The following is a 21,383-nucleotide window of genomic DNA, read 5'->3' on the forward strand; positions in this document are numbered from 1 at the left end:
TGAAACTTTGAAGTTCAAGAATTACTGTGAGTCCTTGGAGAGTCTATTAATGGAAGCTGATGAAGCTTTTAGAGAGGAAAAGAAAAAGATGACATTTTAGAAGAAGACATACGTATTTTAGATACAATATTTAAATGTATTTTTATATTAGATTGAATACAATATTTAAAATTTTTATATATGTAATACAAGGGTGGTGAAAATTTAATTATCTAAAATTTTTAATTAATGTGACCAATTCTCCTCCACTTATTCCAAAGTGGTGAAAATTGCCTACAGATTTTTCACCCTAACTCAAATTTGGGACTTTGGACTATTCCAATTGTGCCAAGAACAGATTTTGGTTGTTGGCCTTATGTCGGAAGATTTTGGAGTTCTTTCCCTCCAACCAAACATATTGCACGAGTCAATCAAATTGCCCCAATTCAAAGACCGAATGTGGAATCCACATTTAGCTTGTTGAAATTGCAAATCGTTTCGATGGTAGAAAGTCACAAGGAACAGACATAGGCGATTCGATGGTAGGCTGCGATGTCAAGCACGCGAGAGTGTCTGCATCATTGTCTATTATCTGTTTGATGAAATGCCTAGCAAATGCTTCTAAGCTGTAATTCTCTCTACGCCTTTACAACTTTCTCCATCGTCAAGGTAAAACATTTTCTCAGCTCTCTTATTCATCACATTCTCTCTCTCTCTCTCTCTCTCTCTCTCTCTTTTTATTCGTGGAAACCATCGTCACTCTAAATACCAATTCATGTTGATATACGCTACTCGAAACATGCTCTCTTTGATTCTTATAAAGACTTGTTACAATCTTGAATTTCTTAACAGACACACTCTATGCAGCAGGATATTGAATCCATTGCAAGACGAGCATGGACATGTAGCAGAAGTGAAAAAAAGTTGGGAACTTGGAAAGACTTAGGAAAAAAAACAGAAAAAGTTGGAAAGAGGAAAAAAAAAAAAAAAAAAAATAGAATGAAATCTACAAGTCCAAATTGGAAGGAAAACTAAAAATTAGTCTTCTTTGCTGTCTAAAATGCCAGAGGTACGTTCTTTTTTTGGGGGGTGGGGGGAATTTAAAGGGTTTTTTTATTGTTGATGAAGTGTTGAGCCACATAGAACAATGAGAGGAAAAATTGGTTCTGCGTTAGAGAGAGAGAAATGAGATGAATTTGTTTGCTTACATGGCAAACAAGTGTAGTCCACCTATTGATCCGGCTTTTCTTTCCGAATTTTTTTTTTTTTTTTTTTTTTTTTTTTTTTTGCAGTTTATCAAGGATGTACAATGCCTAATTGTAGGCTTCATTTATCTTTAGGATTTGTATGACAAATGGGCAACATGAAGCATTGTGATTATCATTAGAAGTTGTAGATGTAGGTTCTTGTTAAGTTGAGGAGATCATTTCACATTTGTCAAGAATGCTGAGATCAGAGTTTGAATGGTAATCCAAGCTAGCACAAGGAGATTATCTTTAGAAGAGATTGAGAGAGAGAAGGCATGTTTTCTTAATACCAAGAAGAAGCCCGAGACTTGGATTTCTTCTTGCTTTCTACAATCTCTGGTTACCCCAAATTTGGGGAAACAAACTCACAATTGTTAAACATCAAAAGAGGCCAGCTGACCAAGGCCTTGTGTCCTAGTGGTACTTACTCACCTTTTAAAGTAGAAGGTAAATCTCCATGGGGTTATGAAGTGGGTATGTTAGTATGTTTCTTGCCAATGAAAAAAAATACTGATCGGAGGTTTTGTTGGTCTTAATACATGAGCTTGGAAGATGCCATGTTGCTGCTAAAAGTCTTGATACTTTGTTGTCCTTGAAGCTGCAAGAGTGAAGCCTTAGCTTGATTATCTATGTGATAGGGGAAGTGATTGCTTGGGTGGTGGAGGATTTCGTTCTGAAGATTCTGAAATTCCTTTCCTTCCAGATGAAGTAGACAAAAGCTGCGAGTAGTAGTCTGCATGTGAGGTTTTTGATTGGTGTCATCCAAGAAGAAGAAGCCATAGCTTAAAGTTCTGGCCACGAGGAATAGACAAGTTTAGGAGGGTTGTATAGGTTCTGGAAGTGGTCCCATATGGTGGATGTGATTTTGAACCAGACCAAAGTGGACAATGGGAAGGTAGCTGTGGTTGGTGGGAATGATTGCATCTGAGTTATTGTGAGAAGCTAGGTGAGTAAATCCAAAGGAAGGTATCATCCTGTGATCTGTTAAATGGTGGGAGTAAGGCTTGATTCTTGAGATCAGGTAACGGTCTTTGTAGGCAGGGTGGGATGTTCCATTGGCCATTTCTGATGACTGCACTGACTTTGGTGTATCTTTCCAATGGATGAGTTCAGAGTACCTGAGTTAGTGATTTTGTGGACCAGTGGTCCACAAGTAAGCCATGAATCAAACCAGAGGGAGGAGTGGTTACCATTACCAATTTTGACAGTGATTAGAGGTCTGGCTAAGGCTCTCAGTTGAAGCAGTTTTCAGAGTGAGCATGAGCAAATTGGCTGGGCAGTTGATCTCCCCAAAATTCCTTTCCCTAAGGTAGGTTGATTGAATCCATTTTGACCAATGTTTGAAGAAATACCAAATGTGCTTGATCATTGCACCTCTGTTCAAGGTAGTCAGATTGGGTAAAGCCTAAACCACCATTTGGCTTGGGAAGGCAGACCTGAAATTATGTTATGATAGGCAAGGGCAAAGTAAACATCCGTGATTTTGATATTTATAAAAAAGTACACAATAATAGGGGTCTTTACAATTTGATACGTTTAAGGAGTGGTTATTGGGTCTCTCATAGTTATTTTTATTTTCCCAGCAAGAATTGAAGATATTATTGATAAGAATCAGTTCAAAATTTCAAATACATCATCGGAGCTTTACAAACTATAAACTCAGGAGACTCATTCCCCTCTCATGGTACATAAACTACCTTCCATGATTAGAAGAAAGGGATTGTCATGTACAGGTTCCAGTCCCATTCACTGCCTTTACGACAGTCTCGGAATCTGATTGAAAAATCACATGCATTAGATGATTAGAAGAACAAATTTGTGTGTATATATATAAACGGTAAATTCTAGCGTGATTTATGTGGAGTTTATATGAAAAAAGGTAGTGTAACGCACAAGAATTGGGTTAATACGGACCATTATCATTTTCCTTTTGTATTTGGCCTCATATTGGAAAGAATAAGAATATGCATTTTTTACGATGGTCAAGTATAGATGGATTAGGCAGAGAAGTTGTACACAGTAAATTTAATATACTCAATCTTAATTTAGGGTAAAATTTAACCCCATTCAATATCCATTCCAAAAATATCTATTTCCTCCATGTGTTGCTTGATTTCCAATTGGGACCGGACTCCACCAACATATTGAATGGAATAATTAAACGGGGACACAGAGGCTGCTACCAGAGATAGAGAGAGAGATGGCTATGGTTTCCTCCTATACCCAAAAGATGAGTTTACTCCTTGGAGGCAGAGTCTCCATAAAACCTGCACTCATCTCTTCGTCCATCCAACGTTGTTTTTCATCTTCTCTTCAAACATCAGCAGCAGTAGGAACTACTCCTTTGTCTGCCTACCCGTGGCTGATGGTTCCTCCTAGTTTGGTTTCTGACCGCGAAGAGGGGTGCGAAGTACTGTCCTCACTGCAAAAGCACAGTTGTTGGATATGTGGACTCCACTGTGAGATACACACAATTCAAGGTTAAGCATAAATCGGAGGTGGAGCTAGAGGACAATGATTACTATTACTTGTTGAATGTTGCCGAGAATAAGGTTTTGAAGAAGAAAAATCTATGGTTGCCATGGCAAACGGATCACCTTTCTCCGGATAAGGCCATCTGCATTGGCTCCTCTCATGGCCGGCTTGCCTATATCCACCCCCGCAATTGCTCCCTCTATCTCTATAATCCCCTTATTGATTCCTCCATGCCCTACCTTCCCCTCCCTCCAATCGAAACCCTCCCTCCGATTATGTCAAGTCGACGTCTCAATGGCTTGCACGTGGATTCCTCCTCCCCCTCCTCCTCTGTTGTTACAGAGTTCATGATATGAAAACAGATGTTACCCATATCAGCTAAAGACCTAAGTGACAATTTCTTTAGGAAGGTTGTTATGTCCTCAGCCCCAACCCCATTTTCTTCCAATCACTATCAGAACGTTGATCAAGACTCTCAATGTACGGTTATGGCTATCTACGGCAATGAGAGCCCAAGAAGACTTGCCTTCATGGACTGCACTGGATTCGCCAATAACGGACTCCTATGATGATGTCTTCTATGTCAGTAAGAACAAACTTTTTTATGCTTTGTGCAATAATGGTGCAGTAGAATCTTGGGATCTCACCAACCCTTCTTCTCCAAAGAGATCTCTTGTAATTTCCGCTGAGCTTCCAAGATATCCACCGAAAATGGACAATCACCATTGGTGTGTGAGAAGGGATTCTTATGCTAGAACGTGTTTGGCTGAATCTTCTGGGGAATTGTTGATGGTTAAGAGGTACGAAAGTAATGCCCGTGACCCTGATATGGACGGAAAGACCGTTGCATTTGATGTGTATAAGCGGGACTTTGTTGAGAACAAATGGGTGTATGTGCAGAGCTTAGGAGATCGTGTTTTGTTTATGGGCCAAAATCACTCTGTTTCTCTCTCCGCCCATGATTTCCCAGGGTTGAGAGAGAATTCTATTTACTTCACTGCTCAATCTATTGAAAACTCTTATGCAAGTCACGATTTCGGGGTCTTTAACTTGGAAGATGACAGCATCCACCACTCCGACTTGAAGGATATTCAACCTTCTCCTATTTGGGTGGTCCCTGATCTTTGAAGTGATCTCCACTAATCCTTGTTTCTCTCATTCCAAATATATGGCTGTGTTTCAATTTTATTATTATTATATTTTGTCTGCACTCTGATTTTGCTTGCTCTCAGCAGCATTCTTGTTTTAACTCCCTATTGAATTGATGGTGTGATGACCAAGTTTATTTTTATTTTTATTTTCCTCTTATATATTTTTTTAATTGCATTTTGTTATGTTGTGGGGTCTAGGTTGACTAGTGGGTGAGATATGTGTGGATGAGAATGTGTGACATGTATATGTGTGTGTATAGAGAGATAAAGTGTAAGATAGACCAAAAATCCTCTCATTTCTCTCACTCCACCGACACTCTCTCTTCTCTCTCCCATTCTTTTATTTTTCATTTTACTTCAACCATTTCTCCACCATTTCACCTCCAACATTTGAGATTTTGAGCTTGCATAGAAGGGAAGTTGACGGGGACTACGAGATGAACAAAACCCCTCAATCAATTTTGGATTTGGAGCACATTTTTCTTTTGGAGTAACTAGGGTTTGCTCCTAACTTGAGGTAGGGGTGTATTGTGCTTATAACCTAGGAGTTCTTGGAATTTTATGATCATTGTGTGAGTTATGCATACACTTGTGTGTGTGGATTTAATTAGAGAGCTTATATAATGATTTAATTGCATGTCCATGATGTTTTATTGAGTTTTTATATCGATTTTCATGTGTAATATGTTATTTGTTCCATTGTTGATATTATGGATGTTAATTAAAGTCTTAGATATTAATGTGTACAATTTCTTGTAATTAAAGTGCCTTATATGTTGTGTTTATTCATGGAATTATCATGTATTTGTTATTTTGTGAAGGTTAATTTTGAAGATGTATATATCTATGATGATGTTAAACTTTTACACACTTGAAATTTGATGTAATGATTACATGAATTTAAATGACTTTAAAATACCCAATTTGTTGACATTGCATCAAAGAGTATGCCATTATAGCGATTTGGACCATATGACATGGATTGTGTGATTAGTATAATTTATGTGTGCATATGAAGTGCAATTTGGGCATATCATGGAATATGGATTATTTTGTGAACTTGTTTGTTGATTTTGGGAGATACTCGGGGGTTGTTACTTTGAGAATGCGAGGGCTCGGCGCTCGCGGATGAAACATGAGTTTCCCCACTTTATATTGGCCAATTGGTTAGTTTCCGGCGGACTAGTAATCCGAAAACAACTATTTTTATTTACGCGCATAGCATGACTATGTGACCGGGAGTGTGGGTGTGTTCCGAGTTATCCCATTAATTGATTTCGACTTTTATTTTCAAATTGGCATTTATGTGTTATTACAACTTGTGAATTTTTGTACATTCCACTATATTATTTATGTTCGTTTTGATGAATGAATTAATATTATTTATGCTAGACTAAGATGATCCTATATAGGTTCCCCTTGAGACTAGACATTAGAGAGCATGTTCCTTGTATTGTATGACCATGCAATGTTTGTAGAATTTTAAGAAACCTAGTTAATATTCATGAGACATTCATACAGAGCAATTCGTTGCTCACCCTATTGATTCTTATATTTTTCAGGAAAGGGCATTGGCCAAGAGGAGGTTCCTCATCCCTAGCTTGATTGGGATCTTGACAACATTTTTGAGCTACTCGTAATAATTGTGACATCCATTGTGTAGCTTACTTTTATTTTGACACATGATGTATTTTGGATATTATATTTGATGACATATTTGTAATATTCTTTTGGAGGAGGGAAATGACGTAAGAACTCACCCATCTATCTTTTGGAGTTCCTATGAAATTTCCTCTCTTATCTTTACTCATATAATCCCTTATCATTATTTCTCACCTTATGGATTGTAATGAGGCCATGGTGGCCATGACTTATATAGTGGGATTGAACAATTATTGTTTAAGTTGTGTACATATGGGTTCATTTGGATAATCTAATATAAATGGTTAATTAATCATGCTATTATTTATTTTATGAAACTATTATTATAATTATTATTATTATTTATGTGGTGAATGACACCGGTTTTCTCCAATTAATTATTTATTTACTCAAGTGAATCTAATTAATTAATTAATTATTTAATTATCTATTATTATTATTATTTTTCATTTATTTTTATTTTTATTTTTTTCACGACCCGAGTCGTGGAATTCGGGGCGTGACAGATGGGTTCAATTCAGTCATTTTATTGGAAAAATATACTCAGGCTCTTCAAGTCTTTACCTTTCAGTAACGCTTTGGGTTACACAATGCTAATGTGTATCATTGTACATTAGCTCTTGCTTTAATAATTCTTCTTTTTCTTTTTGGGTTAGTTTACTAAGATTTATTATTTAGATTGGTAATATATACCATGGAGCATAATGCAAGTCTCAGGTTCTCTTATATTCTCTAAAACATATAGTTAATGAATTATCTTCTCAGTGATGATACTCTCTTTGGAGAATGAGCTCTTCCTATAGAGGGCATCCTCTGGTAGGTTTTTTAAATAAAGAAAGAAGTTTTTAAAACTTCTTAAACAGTTGTTTACACCGTACATTAAAGTTTTGGCAGGTGGCATATGATATGGCTGATTAGATGCTTTTGAATTTAAATAAATGGTTGTGTTTGTAATATAAACCACCTTGCCACGTGTCACGTGATGAGTGAAAATAACGTGATTGAACAATGAAAGGGTTGATAGCATTGTTGTTTTATTGGCCTGTTTTTATTTTTCATCAAAACCCTATGTTATCACATGTCTTGTATTATGTTCAGTCCTACAAAATGGTGACTCCGTACATTTAATAGTTTATGTTTTCAGACCTTTTTATGTTTCAATCCTATCATTCTTATCACGCTTTCATTTCATGCAAAGTATGCTTGTTCTTTTGTTCTGTTTATTATGCTATTTTTATTGTGAAAAAATAAATTTAAGACATGTATATATACAGTATAATTATTTAGTTTCCATTCATCTCTTGAAAATCCATTGAGACAGAAAAAGTAACGGTTCAGTTTAGAGTTTTGGAAGATAACGAATTGATAAAGCTAGAAATGTTTTGGAAGTATAAATGTTTTCTATTCTGGATTCTCACGTCATTTGATGGAAAGAGAAGTCTTTATAAAAACAGTTTTTAATTTTAATATACGACAATGTGGAGCAGCATGAAGAAATAAAAAGAAAAAAACATGGAGTTATGTCTGTTTTTTTAAGAAAACGAAAAACATTTCTTCATTCTGAAATAATTTTTATTTAAAAAAAAAAAATCATTTTAAATTTTATTACTGTTGAAAAATATGAAAAGTCATGTGTTTTAGGAGTCATATAAATTGAACCTCTTTTTTACTTGTCAAACAGAAATTCTGTTGAGAAAAATACTGGCAAGTCGTGTCTCTTCGAAAAGTAATAATATCATAAACTACCTTTCATTCCAACCTTTTGTTATACTTGTAGAAAAATTATAAAGGATTCAGGGTATTTAAAAAAGAAGCTAAAAACGTTGTTTTGTTGACGTGACAAGTAATAGAGTTGTTTGAGTTATGGTGGCAAAGTTTTGTTGACGTGGCAAGTAATAGAGATGTTTGAGTTACGGTGGCAAATTACAATGCGATCCGCTAACACGGTACGAGATAAACGAGTTTGAATTAATCTTAAACGGGTTTAAGTTATCAACGGATTAACACTATTAACTTATTTACTTAATCGTGTGGAGTTAGGGTTGAGTGGATTCAACCCATTTATACTTGTTTAACTCAATATGTCATAATTGTAAATATGACATATGTAATATATTATCTGTTTAAATCCAATTACTATAAACAGTAAGATATTTCAACATAAATTTTGACTACGCCTTATATTTCTTCTTCTTATGTTATTTATTATTTGATTGAATAGTAAATCTCTCATTTTGATAAAAAGGTCATTAAAATGTATTGAGAATTCCTGACAATATTATTAAATGGGTCGGATTTGAATTTACCTGTTAAGTAAATTGTAGAATATCCTTAAATCAACGTAACACGATTATTATCATCCATAACAGGAATTGCGCATAATGGTGTGCGGTTAGTGTGACAATAAGGACTAGGTTATCAGGTTATTTAGAAGGAATAATGTTGGGTGTAGTTTATGATGAGAGTTTAAGAATTTTTGTGTAATCTGATTACTTGGTTTTAGTGTCATTCCTTGTAAATTGTCAACACCCTTTGGAAATTGTCATGAATGGAATTCTTTTTTAAATCATGCTTTCTTAATTTAATTCAATTTCAACTTCAATTTTCTGTATAAAGGACTTGATTTGATTTGAAGAAGATTCAACCTTCTCCTATCTCTTTGAAGGAACAAACTGAGGAATTAAAATATATAAAATCAACTAATTATTCTAAGGACTATAATTGCTTACTTATGTAAGAGGTTCATGCTTATCAAATTAAATACTTACGGGTCAATCCAAACTGATGCAAATCAAATCCTAATTTAAGTCTCTCCCTCTCTTCTCTCTTTCAAACTATTATGCTAAAACCCTAATCTGCTATTACAGGAAGTTTTGACTTTTATCTTTCATGGTTTAATGTGTAATTCTTACATTTACTTATCAATTGTTTTTATTTAAAGTACACCCAATTATATAAAATTGGATTCACATGGTTTGATAGATGATTTGTTGATTGTAAGATAGATTGTTTATTCTCGTCTTCTTTTTTTTTTGGTGGAAATAAATATCTATATATGTATCATTACATTTATAGTTCTTCTATTTATTCATCATCCACAGTTTTGTTTATATCTTGTAATATTATTTTATTTAAGAATTTTAACTAAATATTTTTTTCCGACTAGATCCCCTTCTCATTCACTCCCTGAACAAAAAGATAAAACCAAAGTTGCATAAGAGAAGGGTAGAGAAAGTTAGATTTAGATCATGATCATATTAGGATTAATCCGGATGACTTCTCAAATCTTTTAATTTTTATTATTTTAAATTATAGAAACACGTGTTTTACTAATTTTGCGCAACATCAAAGTAAGTACCCCTAAAATCATAATTAAAATGAGAAAAACAGAGTATCCACACATGGATATTATATGCACTGAAATTTTCAAAGATACGCATGGAAATTTCAAAGATTTCAAGTGCCAACTTACAAAGTTTCTAATTCGAATGGCTGCAAAAATTAAAATGATACCAATATATTCGGCTATGTATATTAAACGTTCATGGAAAATTTTTATTGAACATGTCTTATTCATAATCGTTTTTTACGGGAAAACACAATAATTGAAAAGATAAAAATTCAAGGTAAAATTTAATAATAATAATAATAAGATAAATATTTAAAATCGGATTAAGGAATTGTACTCTTCATCCACAATAATATTATTTCACACGATTATGTTTCCAAGTTTCCTTATATTTATCTGGTCATATGGGAAAGAATAAGAAAATGCATTTTACACGATTGTCCATTTTATTGATGGTCAAGTAAAATAGATTTAGAATAGATTTTTATTTTTTATTTTTTAAGTTTTAGGGTGTACATGATTACTAAATTTACAAAACATATAAACTATCATAATTAAATAGCGAAACAGGGATACAGGGGCGGCCACCAGAGAGAGAGAGAGAGAGAGAGAGAGGGGAGAGGAGAGAGAGAGATGGCTTGTTACACCCCTTTTGCCCATTCTATGCTATTTTGCCACCGATCTGTGCTCAAAGTATGTCCGTCCTTTCACAAAACTGCTACTCGTTTGCTCTCTTCCGTCCGATCATCGGACTTCTCTCTTCATCTTCAAGGAATACAAAACCCTAACCCTAGTGTTATATCACCATTGCCCGTCTCCAATACCCAAAAAAACACCAGTTTACTCCTTGGAGGCAAAGTACGTTGTTTTTCTTCTTCTATTCAAACATCACCAGCAGAAACAACTTACCCGTGGCTGATGGTACCTCCTTGTTTGTTTGCTAATGGCCCCTATAAGAAGAGTAAGAGTAGGAGGGATGCTAAGATCTGTCCCAACTGCAAAAGCACAATTATTAATGAACCTGTGGAACCCATTGTGAGACTCACAAAATTGAAGTTCAAGCCTGAGTACTGGGAGTACAGTGATTACCATCACTTCTTGAATGCTGCGGAGAATAAAGTTTTGAAGAAGAAGATTAATATGTGGATGCCATGGCAAACTGATCACCTTCCTCCGGCGGGGCACATCTGCATTGGTTCCTCTCATGGATGGCTTGCCTATATCCTCCGGAACAATTGCTCCCTCTATCTCTACAATCCCTTTATCGAATCCTCCTCCATGGCCTACCTCCCCCTCCCTCCCATCGAAACCCTCCCTCCAATTATCTCAAGCCGCAGACGGCTCAACATTGATTCCACCTCTTCTTCCTCTTCCATTGTTACAGAGTTCATGATATGGAAACATATGTCACTCGTTTCGGCTCTAGATGTGAGTCACAATTTCTTTAGGAAGGTCGTTATGTCCTCAGCCCCATCCCCATTTGGTGCTGATCAAGACTCTCGCTGCACAGTTATGGCCATCTACGGCCAAGAGGACCCACAACGACTTGCCTTCTGCAGAATTGGGGATACTTCATGGACTGCACTGAATTCTCCGTTAACAGACTCCTATGTAGATCTCTTGTATTTCAGCAAGACACAACTTTTTTATGCTTTGACCCACAATGGGTATGTAGAATCTTGGAATCTCAGCGACCCTTCTTCTCCAGAGAGATCTCTTGCAATTTCTACTATGCCTCCAAAATTGCAACCGACAATGAATAATCACCAGCAGAGTGTGAGATCTCATGATTATGCTCATACTACAATGTATTTAGCGGAATCTTCAGAGGAATTGGTGATGGTTCTGAGGCACAAATGTTTTAACCGTGGTGTCTTCCCCTTTTCTGTAGTTGCGAAAGAAAACACAGCTGCATTTGATGTGTATAAGCTGGACTTTGTTGAGAACAAATGGGTATATGTTCCGAGCTTATGCGATCGGCTATTGTTTATTGGCCAAAATCACTCGGTTTCTCTTTCTGCTAATGATTTCCCGGGGTTGAGAAAGAATTCTATTTACTTTGCTCCCGAAAATGTTGGCAGCGATTCTGATGGAGCCCCTGAAGGATGTAATGATTTGGGGGTCTTTAACTTGGAAGATGACAGCCTTCAACGGTTAGACCTCGAGTATATGGAACCTTCTCCTATTTGGGTTGTCCCTCAGATTTGAAGAAAACTCCACTAATATATCCATTTGTTTCTTTCCAAATCCATGATCTGTTTCGATTTTTGGTCTGGCCCTGCACACTTTTTTTTTTTTGCTCAGCTTTAATTTATTTTAAAAGGTAGTTCTCAGCCCATATTGAATTGTTTTTCCATAATGTGATTACTCTTTCTTGTTTAGAAAGAAGTGGGTTTTCTCTTTTGGATAAAGACCAATTTTTATACTTCACACTGCCGTCTCTTGGGTCTCATTGGAAATATATGTGCATATTGTAGTCCGTAGGTCTCATGTATTTATATTATTTAAATAAAATTAAAAAATATTGTAAAAATAAATTTTCGTTTGTAAGTTATGGATGATTATATTATTATTATTTTTTTAAGCAAATAAACACCTAGTAGAACTCAAACCGTCAACAGTCTTTGGAAAGATAATGTGAGTTGCGGGTGCAGATTGACTTAGATAAGATTATTAGATCAACTTATCTAAATTTTTGTGATTGATTAATTTATTCATGAATATGATAAATACAAAAAAAAAAAAAAAAAAAAACTAAGCAAACTAAAGTTAGAGAGATAACATTAGGATTTTAGTGAGAAATCAATTGGAAAATGTTTTGTTTGCTATCTCTAGTGCAAAACGATCCACTATGTATGAAGCAAAGTATACCGAACTTTGACTCAAACTCACACCCCTTCACTCTACCACCGAATTTTGACTCAAACTCACACCCCTTCACTTTACCAAGACTCAATCTGCTAAACACCCCTAGCTTTATTACGTATCTCAAGACTATATTCATCAAGTTTATTTTTAAATATCCATTTGGTCTATCCTTATGTCGAGGCACTAATTCTCAAACATCATTCTTCACAAATTAAAGCAACTCTTCTTACATAGTTATAAGCCAATCAGAGTCTTGAAGGGCTTCATTAACATTCTTCTAGTACCAGGTCTATCCCTGTATCGACCCAAAATGATACCAAAAATATAACAATAATAATAATAAAATAAATAAAATTTCGGCATGACCTCCGCAGAAAAAGTTCCTCTATAACCTGTTGAAATACATAAAATATGCAATGGCCTCACTGAGCCTCAAAACTAATCTATCCTGTCCCAACGCACAATGCAATAATATACAACATCCCCAAAATCAACACATACATATAAAATGTCTCGTTCCTCCATCTCATCTAAACAAGGAATCACTTTAATCAAGTTACAATCCATGAAATATATTTATTTGCACAAATTCTACCATTACAATACTTTACAAGTTACACTTAATTTTTATAAAAGGTACATGATCATATTTCTATACAAAAGACAACAAAATAAGAGTTCTAGTCCAGTCTTAATTTACGATGCGTTGTCGCCCGCCCATTCTTTTCCAAACCTGAAAAATGTTAAAATTATGGGGTGAATACAAAGCTCAGTAGGAAGTGTCTAAGACACATCTTTTATGACCCCGTGAATCCACATATAGAATAGAAATCAAGAGAACGAGATCATACAATACTTGGGATATAATTATGATACCCCTCGATTCTAGAGTCACGGGTGATCAAATCCAAGCACAGATCCGAGAGATACCAAACAATTAATATATAAATAAGCACGGAATACAAAAATGAAATAAGAATAAAATAATAAAGCTGAATGAATTCTAAATTAAAAATCCTCAGAATAATATAATTAAAATCCAATAATTCAAAACCTCTATTACTTAAACAACTTGAGAATCCATCTAGTGGACACCTATTAAAATCCCAAACTGAAAAGGAAACAACTGAAACAAAATCCGAAGCTAAACATGGAAAACAGTCCTACGTAGTCGAAGGAATGAATGACTGTATCTGCTCAGCACGATCAAACTCTAAGCTTGGAACTGACGAACACCTAAAAAAATAAAAGAGTAGGCTAGGCAGGCCCACATGCAAGTTCTATCCTACTACAATTCATACAGAAACCCGATATATAGATGCATCATACATAGCTCAACAATAATTAAAATAGTCCATATATGTGTAAATACACACTATAGGACGCTCATTAGCCCAATAGGTCTGTCTCAGCCTGAGTAGAGATACCATGCAAATCGCATATAACGTGGTCATGTGTACCTAGACAGGGGCAGAGCCAGGAATTTATTTCAAAGGGGGCACAATGTACTTGTTTAAAAAAAATTCTTTTTTAATTAATATGACAATATAATTTTTTTTAAATAAAAAAGGCAAATAGGAAAAAAATAGTTGTAAAATAATATGCTAAATAAATACCGTAAAAAAATATAGTTACAAATATAACAATTAAAATATTAATTAATAATATTTTAATTAAATACAATCACAAATGTCATCGATAAAAAGAAATAAGTTTAAAAAAATAGAAAAATACATAATTATACATAAGTGAAAAAAGAAATTTTTTGAAAAAGAAAACAAAAATTAGAAAAGGAAAAATATATTGTACACTTGAAGAAGGGATATATATAATTTATTTATTTTTTTCAAAAGGAAATTAAAAGAATTTGAAAATTTGAGGGGGGGGCACTATTTAAAATTACCATGTAAGTATATATATATATATATATATATATATATGTACCTATGTACCAATTAAGGCCCACTCTGGGCTTTAATTGGCTTCGCCCCTGTACCTAGACCTACCATATATGTATAAATACACATTATATGTCTAGTTATCCATCCTAGGTGATATACGTACCCTAACCATGATCTTGAGACTCAAGCTCATATCACGGCACCATAATCATAAATATATAAAGTCCGTATAAGCCTAATACAAAATATCATCCATCTGGTATAGTGGCCTAATATATGTAAAAAAAAAAAAATCATCTAGTACCAAAGTATGTCATTCAATTGTTTATTGACCTGACACCAATATGAGTAGGACTTAACCTTTGTGGTTAATCCATACCTCAATCCAGAATAGGTAGGATTTAGTGTTTGAACTAATCCATCCCTAGTATGCCACCGTCCTATACCGGTGCATACAATCCTCCAACTAGCATAATTAATAAAACTGTAATAAGTACTCATCAACCATACTCCAAGATATGCATAAATAAAGTTTAATACATATATGACCATATTAGGTATTCACTATAAGACCTAAAAATCATGTTCCAATCCTTTGAATTGCTAAAATAAAGCTAAACATTTAAATCCTCCAAACAGTCCATAAATTGATATAGTTTACAACAAATTAAATATCAATTTAATCTAACCCAAGCATAGTTAATTGTAGATAATCAACTATACTTATAACACTGTTGAAATATGATTAAACATTATTAAATCATATACAAAAGATTTGCTAAATTCCAGTAAGCAAATTAATTAACAAAACAGTATGCAACATGTAGGTTTTTCCTTAACTTCATGTTACTCCATTCCTTAATACATTAATGTAATAATGCTTCCCAATATTTTTATAGGTCTATAGAAGTTAATTACAACATTTAATGCAATTTAAATGGCTTAAGAATACCCTGTACAGCCCAAACGGAGCCTTAAAACCAATTCTGTGCGTTTCAGGGCGAGAGCAGGCTCTCAAAAATGGAGAGCCTGCTCCAAACACTTGGGAGCCGGCTCCCCACCCTTGGGAGCTGGCTTTAAGGAGCTGGGAGCCGGCTCCCTCCATGTGGGAGCCGGCTTTTGCCTTGAGGGAGCTGGCTCCCTCCTTTTGGGAGCTAGATCTCTCTCCCTTAAGAGTCGTAGTCCGCTATTGTTCGTTTTTTTCGCCTCCGGCAATATTCAAAGCCTCTGTAATGTTTTTATTACACATTCTAGGGTTCAATAAATGTCCCAAATTAATTCTAAGACACTGTTATACATCCACGACATAAATTAAACAAAGCTTAAAACCAACGGCAGTAAGATTTAATTTAGAAACTTCAATCAACTCCAAACCAGTTTAATTCAAAACAATTATATACAGAACTCAGATTTAAGGGAAGGAGTTAGAATAGGAGCTTGCTTTCAGTTTCAGTATTGAAACCTTAAACCACCGCCTTTAAATTTTCCAACCACTTCCTAGACTGCCGTTTTACACCTCCGTTGCTCTTGGTTTAACCCAGAAGCAATCCGTTCCTTCCTCCTTGAACCTCTCTGTTATTCTCTCAAGTTTTTCTCTCTATTTCTCTCTGCCTCCCAATGCGTGAATAGGGTTTTTATTTTACCTTAGCAGACATATAACTTATTTATATATAGGCTTCTATAAAACTTAATTCTAATTCCAACCCAATTATAAGTCGGCTACTTCATCCGTAAAACCTAAATTAAAGACATTTAATTTAAGCAACGAAAACAATTAATAACCTAATATTCAATTAAACAAATAAAGAAAAATGCACACAATTTATACACTGCCACCTAAGCATAACATTAATGACCAAAGAATTAAAACAAATAACTCAATTAAATAAAACAAGTAATTAAAACAGATAAACCAATTAAATAAAACAATTACCAAAGAATTTAATTAAATAAAAACAATTAACAAATAGGCAAATAAGCAAATAATCAAAGAAAAATGCACTAAACAAATATTTAAAATGCCGAGACTATCCTTTTAAAATTAGAGGTATTACAATAATCCATAACTACAACGTCAAATATAACCACAATTGTCATTCAAGTCACAATTATACCATGTATGCCAATGAAGTGTAATGCCATGCTCATGTCGTTCCCCATTTTCCGAAACATTACCGTTTCAACTTCCAAACCGTTAATGCAATCCGACCCAAGGCACCTCCAAGGCGTCACGAAGGAAGGATTGGCTAACTATTCACCACCACAAAGCACCTCCAAGGCGTCGCATCCGGCCTAGTTAGCTCAATCTCTAGTCCCCTCTAGACTACACTAACACCACGGACCACTAGGTGTCTCCTAGGCGTCCGGTTTTCACAAACACTTTTCAAAAACTTTTCCCAAAAATAATTTCATTTGTTTTTAAAACAAATTTTTCCCTTCACTTTCCCAATGGCAATGCATGAATTATGCAATTCCTTCAAAGTTATGACAACATAAAAATTCGTACATATCATCCACATCAATTAGGCATGTTTAAAACATGAATTTCCACACAATATCACATTCTCATATTTCTAAATCATGGCATTTTACATACTTTCAATTCGCAAATCCAACAACTTAATTACATAAGGCATAAAATAAAATTATTTATTTTCATAACTACAACATCACTTTTCATAGTAATTTAAAATCATAGGGCATATAATACATAAACACTAAGCATGTTTCTTCACCACAAGAGTTTAACTATATTCATAAGCTCACTTAACACATAACATGCCTTTATCACCTTAAATATCAACAACCACAATAAACATAATCAAGATAATTAAAATTAAGCATACTTAGAGTAAAATTAAAGGAAAAATTCACAAGAAATCCAAGAAATTGTGGATTAGAGCACTCCTACCTCAATTTTGTAGAAAAATCCTCAGATGGGTTCAAATTTTAGAAATCCTAGGGGAGGCCAAAAGCTGAAATTGCTTACATAGACTTGAAGATCTCGCTGAGCTATTCAATTTGCCACAAACGGCACTTAAAAATTCCAAGTGGTTAGAGATTAATTGAAGTTTGAAGTTTGATTGAGAAAAGAAAAGAAAAATGCAACGAAATAGGTGAGAGAGAGAGCTAACCGGGGAGAGAGAAAAATGCGACCAAAAATGTGGTCTCATTGCCTTAAATGTACAAAGGTAGGTCCCCCCACCCCTACATTTTGACTTTTCTAAATTTCTTTTCCACCACACACACATACACATATATATATAATAAACATTACAATCCCATCGGCCTATCACATTGTCAACTGGATGACTCGAACGAATACCTAAATTCTCAACTCTTTCTTCCTCATGAACTGTATGTAATACCCCTAATTCTTAAAAGGATAGTCCTGATATTTATCTAATTATTTAAATTGCATTTTTATTTATTTAAATGGTTAGTTGTTTAATTATTGAATTATTATTTTAATTATCTGACTTATTGAATTATTTGTATTAGCTGAATTATTTGTATTATTTGAATTAATTTTATTATTTGTGTTATTTGAATGATTTAAATTAATTATTTTAATAACATGTAATTGTTTGACTATTTGGATTAATTAAATTAATGGTTTTAAATAGTTGTAATGGGTGTCTTTAATTGTTCTGTAATAACTGTTTAATTATTTAGGGTTTTAGGTTTCACGGATGGGCCGACTAGAATTGTTTAGAGCTTATAAATATACACATTACGGTGGTTAGGGTTTTGAAAACGTAAGCATAATTCTATAAAACAGAGAGACAGTGAGGTACAGAGCAATACAGAGAGAGATAGGAGAGGAAGGCTAGGTTTTGGTCTAGACTAAGGTTGGACCAAGGAGGAGGAAGGAGAGGTTGTTTATAGGTTAAACCAAGAGCAACAGAGGTGAAACATCAGTCGGGGATTTCGTCGGAAAATTCAAAGACGGTGGATTAGAGTTTCAAAACTGAAACTCAAGGCAAGTCTCTGTTCTACTCTTTCTCTTTAATCTATGTTCTGTGCATGCTTAGGTAGACTCCAGGGATTAAACTAAAGCTTAAATACATCTTTTATGCATGTTTAATCGTTATGTGTTTTTATGGAATTAATCTGTTCTTAATTGTTTTAAAAGTTTAACCTGTAATCTTACTGCCGATGCTTAACAACTTGTGTTTTAAATTCAAGTCTTGGTTGTATATTATTGTCTTATGATCAATCTGGAATTGGGATGGACCTTAAAACATGTAATAAAAATTACTACAGAGGCCTGGAAATCACAAGAGTCGAAGAAGACAAAGGAAGAGTGGACTACAGCTCTTAGGGGTGAGAGCAGGCTCTAAAAAGGGAGAGAGACTGCTCCCACAAAGCTAGAGCCAGCCCTCTAGGGTTGAGAGCCGGCTTTCAAAAACCTAGAGCAGGCTCCCAAGGGTGGGGAGCCGGCTCTCCTTGTAACAGAGCAGGCTCTCAAGTTTAAGAGCCTGCTCTCTTCTTAAAACTTGTTAAAACTGGTGTTTAGGGCCTGTTTGGGCTGAACTGGGTTTTCTAAGGCTGTTTTAATGGCACTGAATGGTGTAATTAATGGTTAGAGACTTATAAAAATGTTGGGAAGAATGTTTATATTTGGATATTACAGATTGAATTAACATAAGGTTAAAAGTGAACTTGTATGAGGAAGGTTGGATATTAACTTGTAATTGCTTACTGTTTAACAATTTAGTTTCTCTGCATGAATTAGAGTTATTAATCATGTTCTCATTTGTGTTATAAGCATATAGTGTTTTAAATACATGTATGCTTAGATGGAAGTAACTGAGGTTTAAATCTGCTGTATTTTGCATCAGTTAAGGTACTGTTTGAGGAGTTAACTGCTTAGTCTTATTTTATAAAATTAAAGGACTAGAATAGGATTTCTAAATCTCATATTGGATGCATAATTTGGTTATATACATGTTAGACTGTATTTATGCCTGTTTTGGGATGTGGTTGATGAATATTTATATTGCTTTGTCAACTATGTTAGTTGGAGAAATGTATGCACCGGTATGGGACGGTGGCATACTAGGTATGGATTAGCTCAGACACTAAGCCTACCTAATCTGGATTGAGGTTCAGATTAATAATAAAGGTTAAGTTCGACTTCTATTGGTGTAAGGTCAATAAATCACCGAATGACATAACTTGGTTTTCTAGGATGGATTGTTATACATATATCAAGCCACTATACCAGTTGGATGATATTTTGTATTAGGAGGACACCGACTTTATATATTTATTTTATGGTGCCATGGTATGAGCTTGAGTCTCAGGACCATGGTTAGGGTGTGTATATCGCCTAGGATAGATAACTGGATAGAGGTATTGTTTCCTGGTAGGTCTAGGTACACATGACCACATTACGTGTTATTTGCATGGTATCTTTAATCAGGTTAAGACAGACCTATTGGACTAGTGAGCGTCCTATGGTGTGTACTTCTACATATATGGACTACTCTAGATATTGTTAAGTCTATCTAGGATGTATTTGCGTATCGGATTCCTATTTGGATCGTAGTAGAATAGGACTTGCATGTGGGCCTGACCCACTCTCTTATTTTCTAGGTGCTCGTCAGTTCCAGGGTTAGAGCTTGGTCGTGCAGAGTAGATACAGACTTCCATTCCACCGACTACGTAGGACTACTTCCTTATTAGCTTTGGATTTTGATTACAGTTATTTTATTTTACAGTTGGAATTTTTATTAGGGGTCCACTAGATGGATTCCCGAGTTGTTAAATAATTGGAGGTTTTGGATTAATAGATTTGAACAATTATTTTTTTTGAGGATTTTCAATTAGAATTCTTTTCAGCCATTTTTATTTATTTCTTATTATTTCAATTTGTATTCAGTGTTCATTAAATATTAATTGTTTGATATTCCCTCGGGTTTGGGCCTAGGCTTGATCAACCCGTGTCTCGGATCCGAGGGGTATCACACTGTATGTTCATCTTTATTTCCTACAATTTTAAAGTCAGTCTCATCTTCATCAAGTTAAGCAAAGATTACCTTTGGCCTTTTGTCATCAAATACAACATTAATTAACTCCATAACCATATTAGTTCTAAGATTAAAAACCCTATAAGCCCATCTGGCTTGTGAATACCCCAAAAAGACACCTTCATCACTTCTAAAGTCAATTTTTTCCAAGTTTTCCCTATCTATAAGGATATAACATTTACTTCCAAAGACTCTAAAGTATTAACAGTGAACTTCCTATTATACCTTAATTCATATGAAGTCTTTTTAGTTCCAGGCCTTAGATAAACTCTATTTAGGATATTACGAGCAGTACGTACTAATTCAGCCCAAATGTGACTAGCAATTTTATTCTCATGAAGCATAGTACGAGCGATACCTGCTATTGTTCTATTTTTTCTTTCCAATACACCATTTTGTTGTGGTGTTCTAGGCACTGAAAATCCATACTTAATGCCAATCATATCACAATATTCAATAAATTCCTTAGGTTCAAATTCATCTCCATTATCGCTCCTAATCCGAATTATTCGATACCCCTTCTCATTTTGGATCAATTGGCAAATAAACCTGAAATTCACAAAAGCATTAGATTTTTCTCCCAAAAGGCCAATCAATGTAAATCGAGAATAATCATCAACTATAACAAGCAAATATCATTTTCCTTTAATGCTATCAGGTATTATGCGACTCATTAAATCCATATGAATCAATTCTACAGGTCGTAAGTGACTTTA

General features: G+C 34.6%; 2 protein-coding genes across 3 annotated transcripts; both read left to right on the forward strand.

Annotated features, from left to right (window-relative positions):
• Positions 1-309: 309 nt before the first annotated feature.
• LOC132315597 (F-box protein At2g26160-like) lies at positions 310-6,763 on the forward strand. 2 transcript variants are annotated; one of them, XR_009483733.1, is made up of 3 exons: positions 310-648; positions 832-5,369; positions 6,415-6,763. XR_009483733.1 is itself a non-coding variant. In XM_059813927.1 (2 exons), the coding sequence occupies exon 1, from the start codon at positions 4,206-4,208 to the stop codon at positions 4,827-4,829; it is 624 nt and encodes a 207-aa protein (XP_059669910.1). In that variant the 5' UTR covers positions 4,094-4,205; the 3' UTR covers positions 4,830-5,369; positions 6,415-6,763. The 2 variants fall into 2 exon arrangements, 1 of the variants encoding a protein (XP_059669910.1); XM_059813927.1 differs by lacking the exon at positions 310-648 and having other exon boundaries at positions 4,094-5,369.
• Positions 6,764-10,781: 4,018 nt separating this feature from the next.
• On the forward strand, positions 10,782-12,071 carry LOC132281164 (uncharacterized). The gene has a single exon (XM_059782894.1). It carries the CDS (start codon positions 10,782-10,784, stop codon positions 12,069-12,071), a length of 1,290 nt encoding a protein of 429 aa, XP_059638877.1.
• The last annotated feature ends 9,312 nt before the right edge of the window (positions 12,072-21,383 follow it).

This window comes from Cornus florida, unplaced genomic scaffold (assembly GCF_030987335.1).
Source record: "Cornus florida cultivar Cherokee Brave unplaced genomic scaffold, ASM3098733v1 CherokeeBrave_3.0.0_Hap2_Chr01, whole genome shotgun sequence".
NCBI classification, from domain to species: Eukaryota; Viridiplantae; Streptophyta; class Magnoliopsida; order Cornales; family Cornaceae; genus Cornus; species Cornus florida.

What these genes read in the sequence shown, in the direction of transcription:
- LOC132281164 (XM_059782894.1), top strand. Translation starts at nt 10,782, where the DNA reads ATGGTACCTCCTTGTTTGTTTGCTAATGGCCCCTATAAGAAGAGTAAG.
- LOC132315597 (XM_059813927.1), top strand. Translation starts at nt 4,206, where the DNA reads ATGAGAGCCCAAGAAGACTTGCCTTCATGGACTGCACTGGATTCGCCA.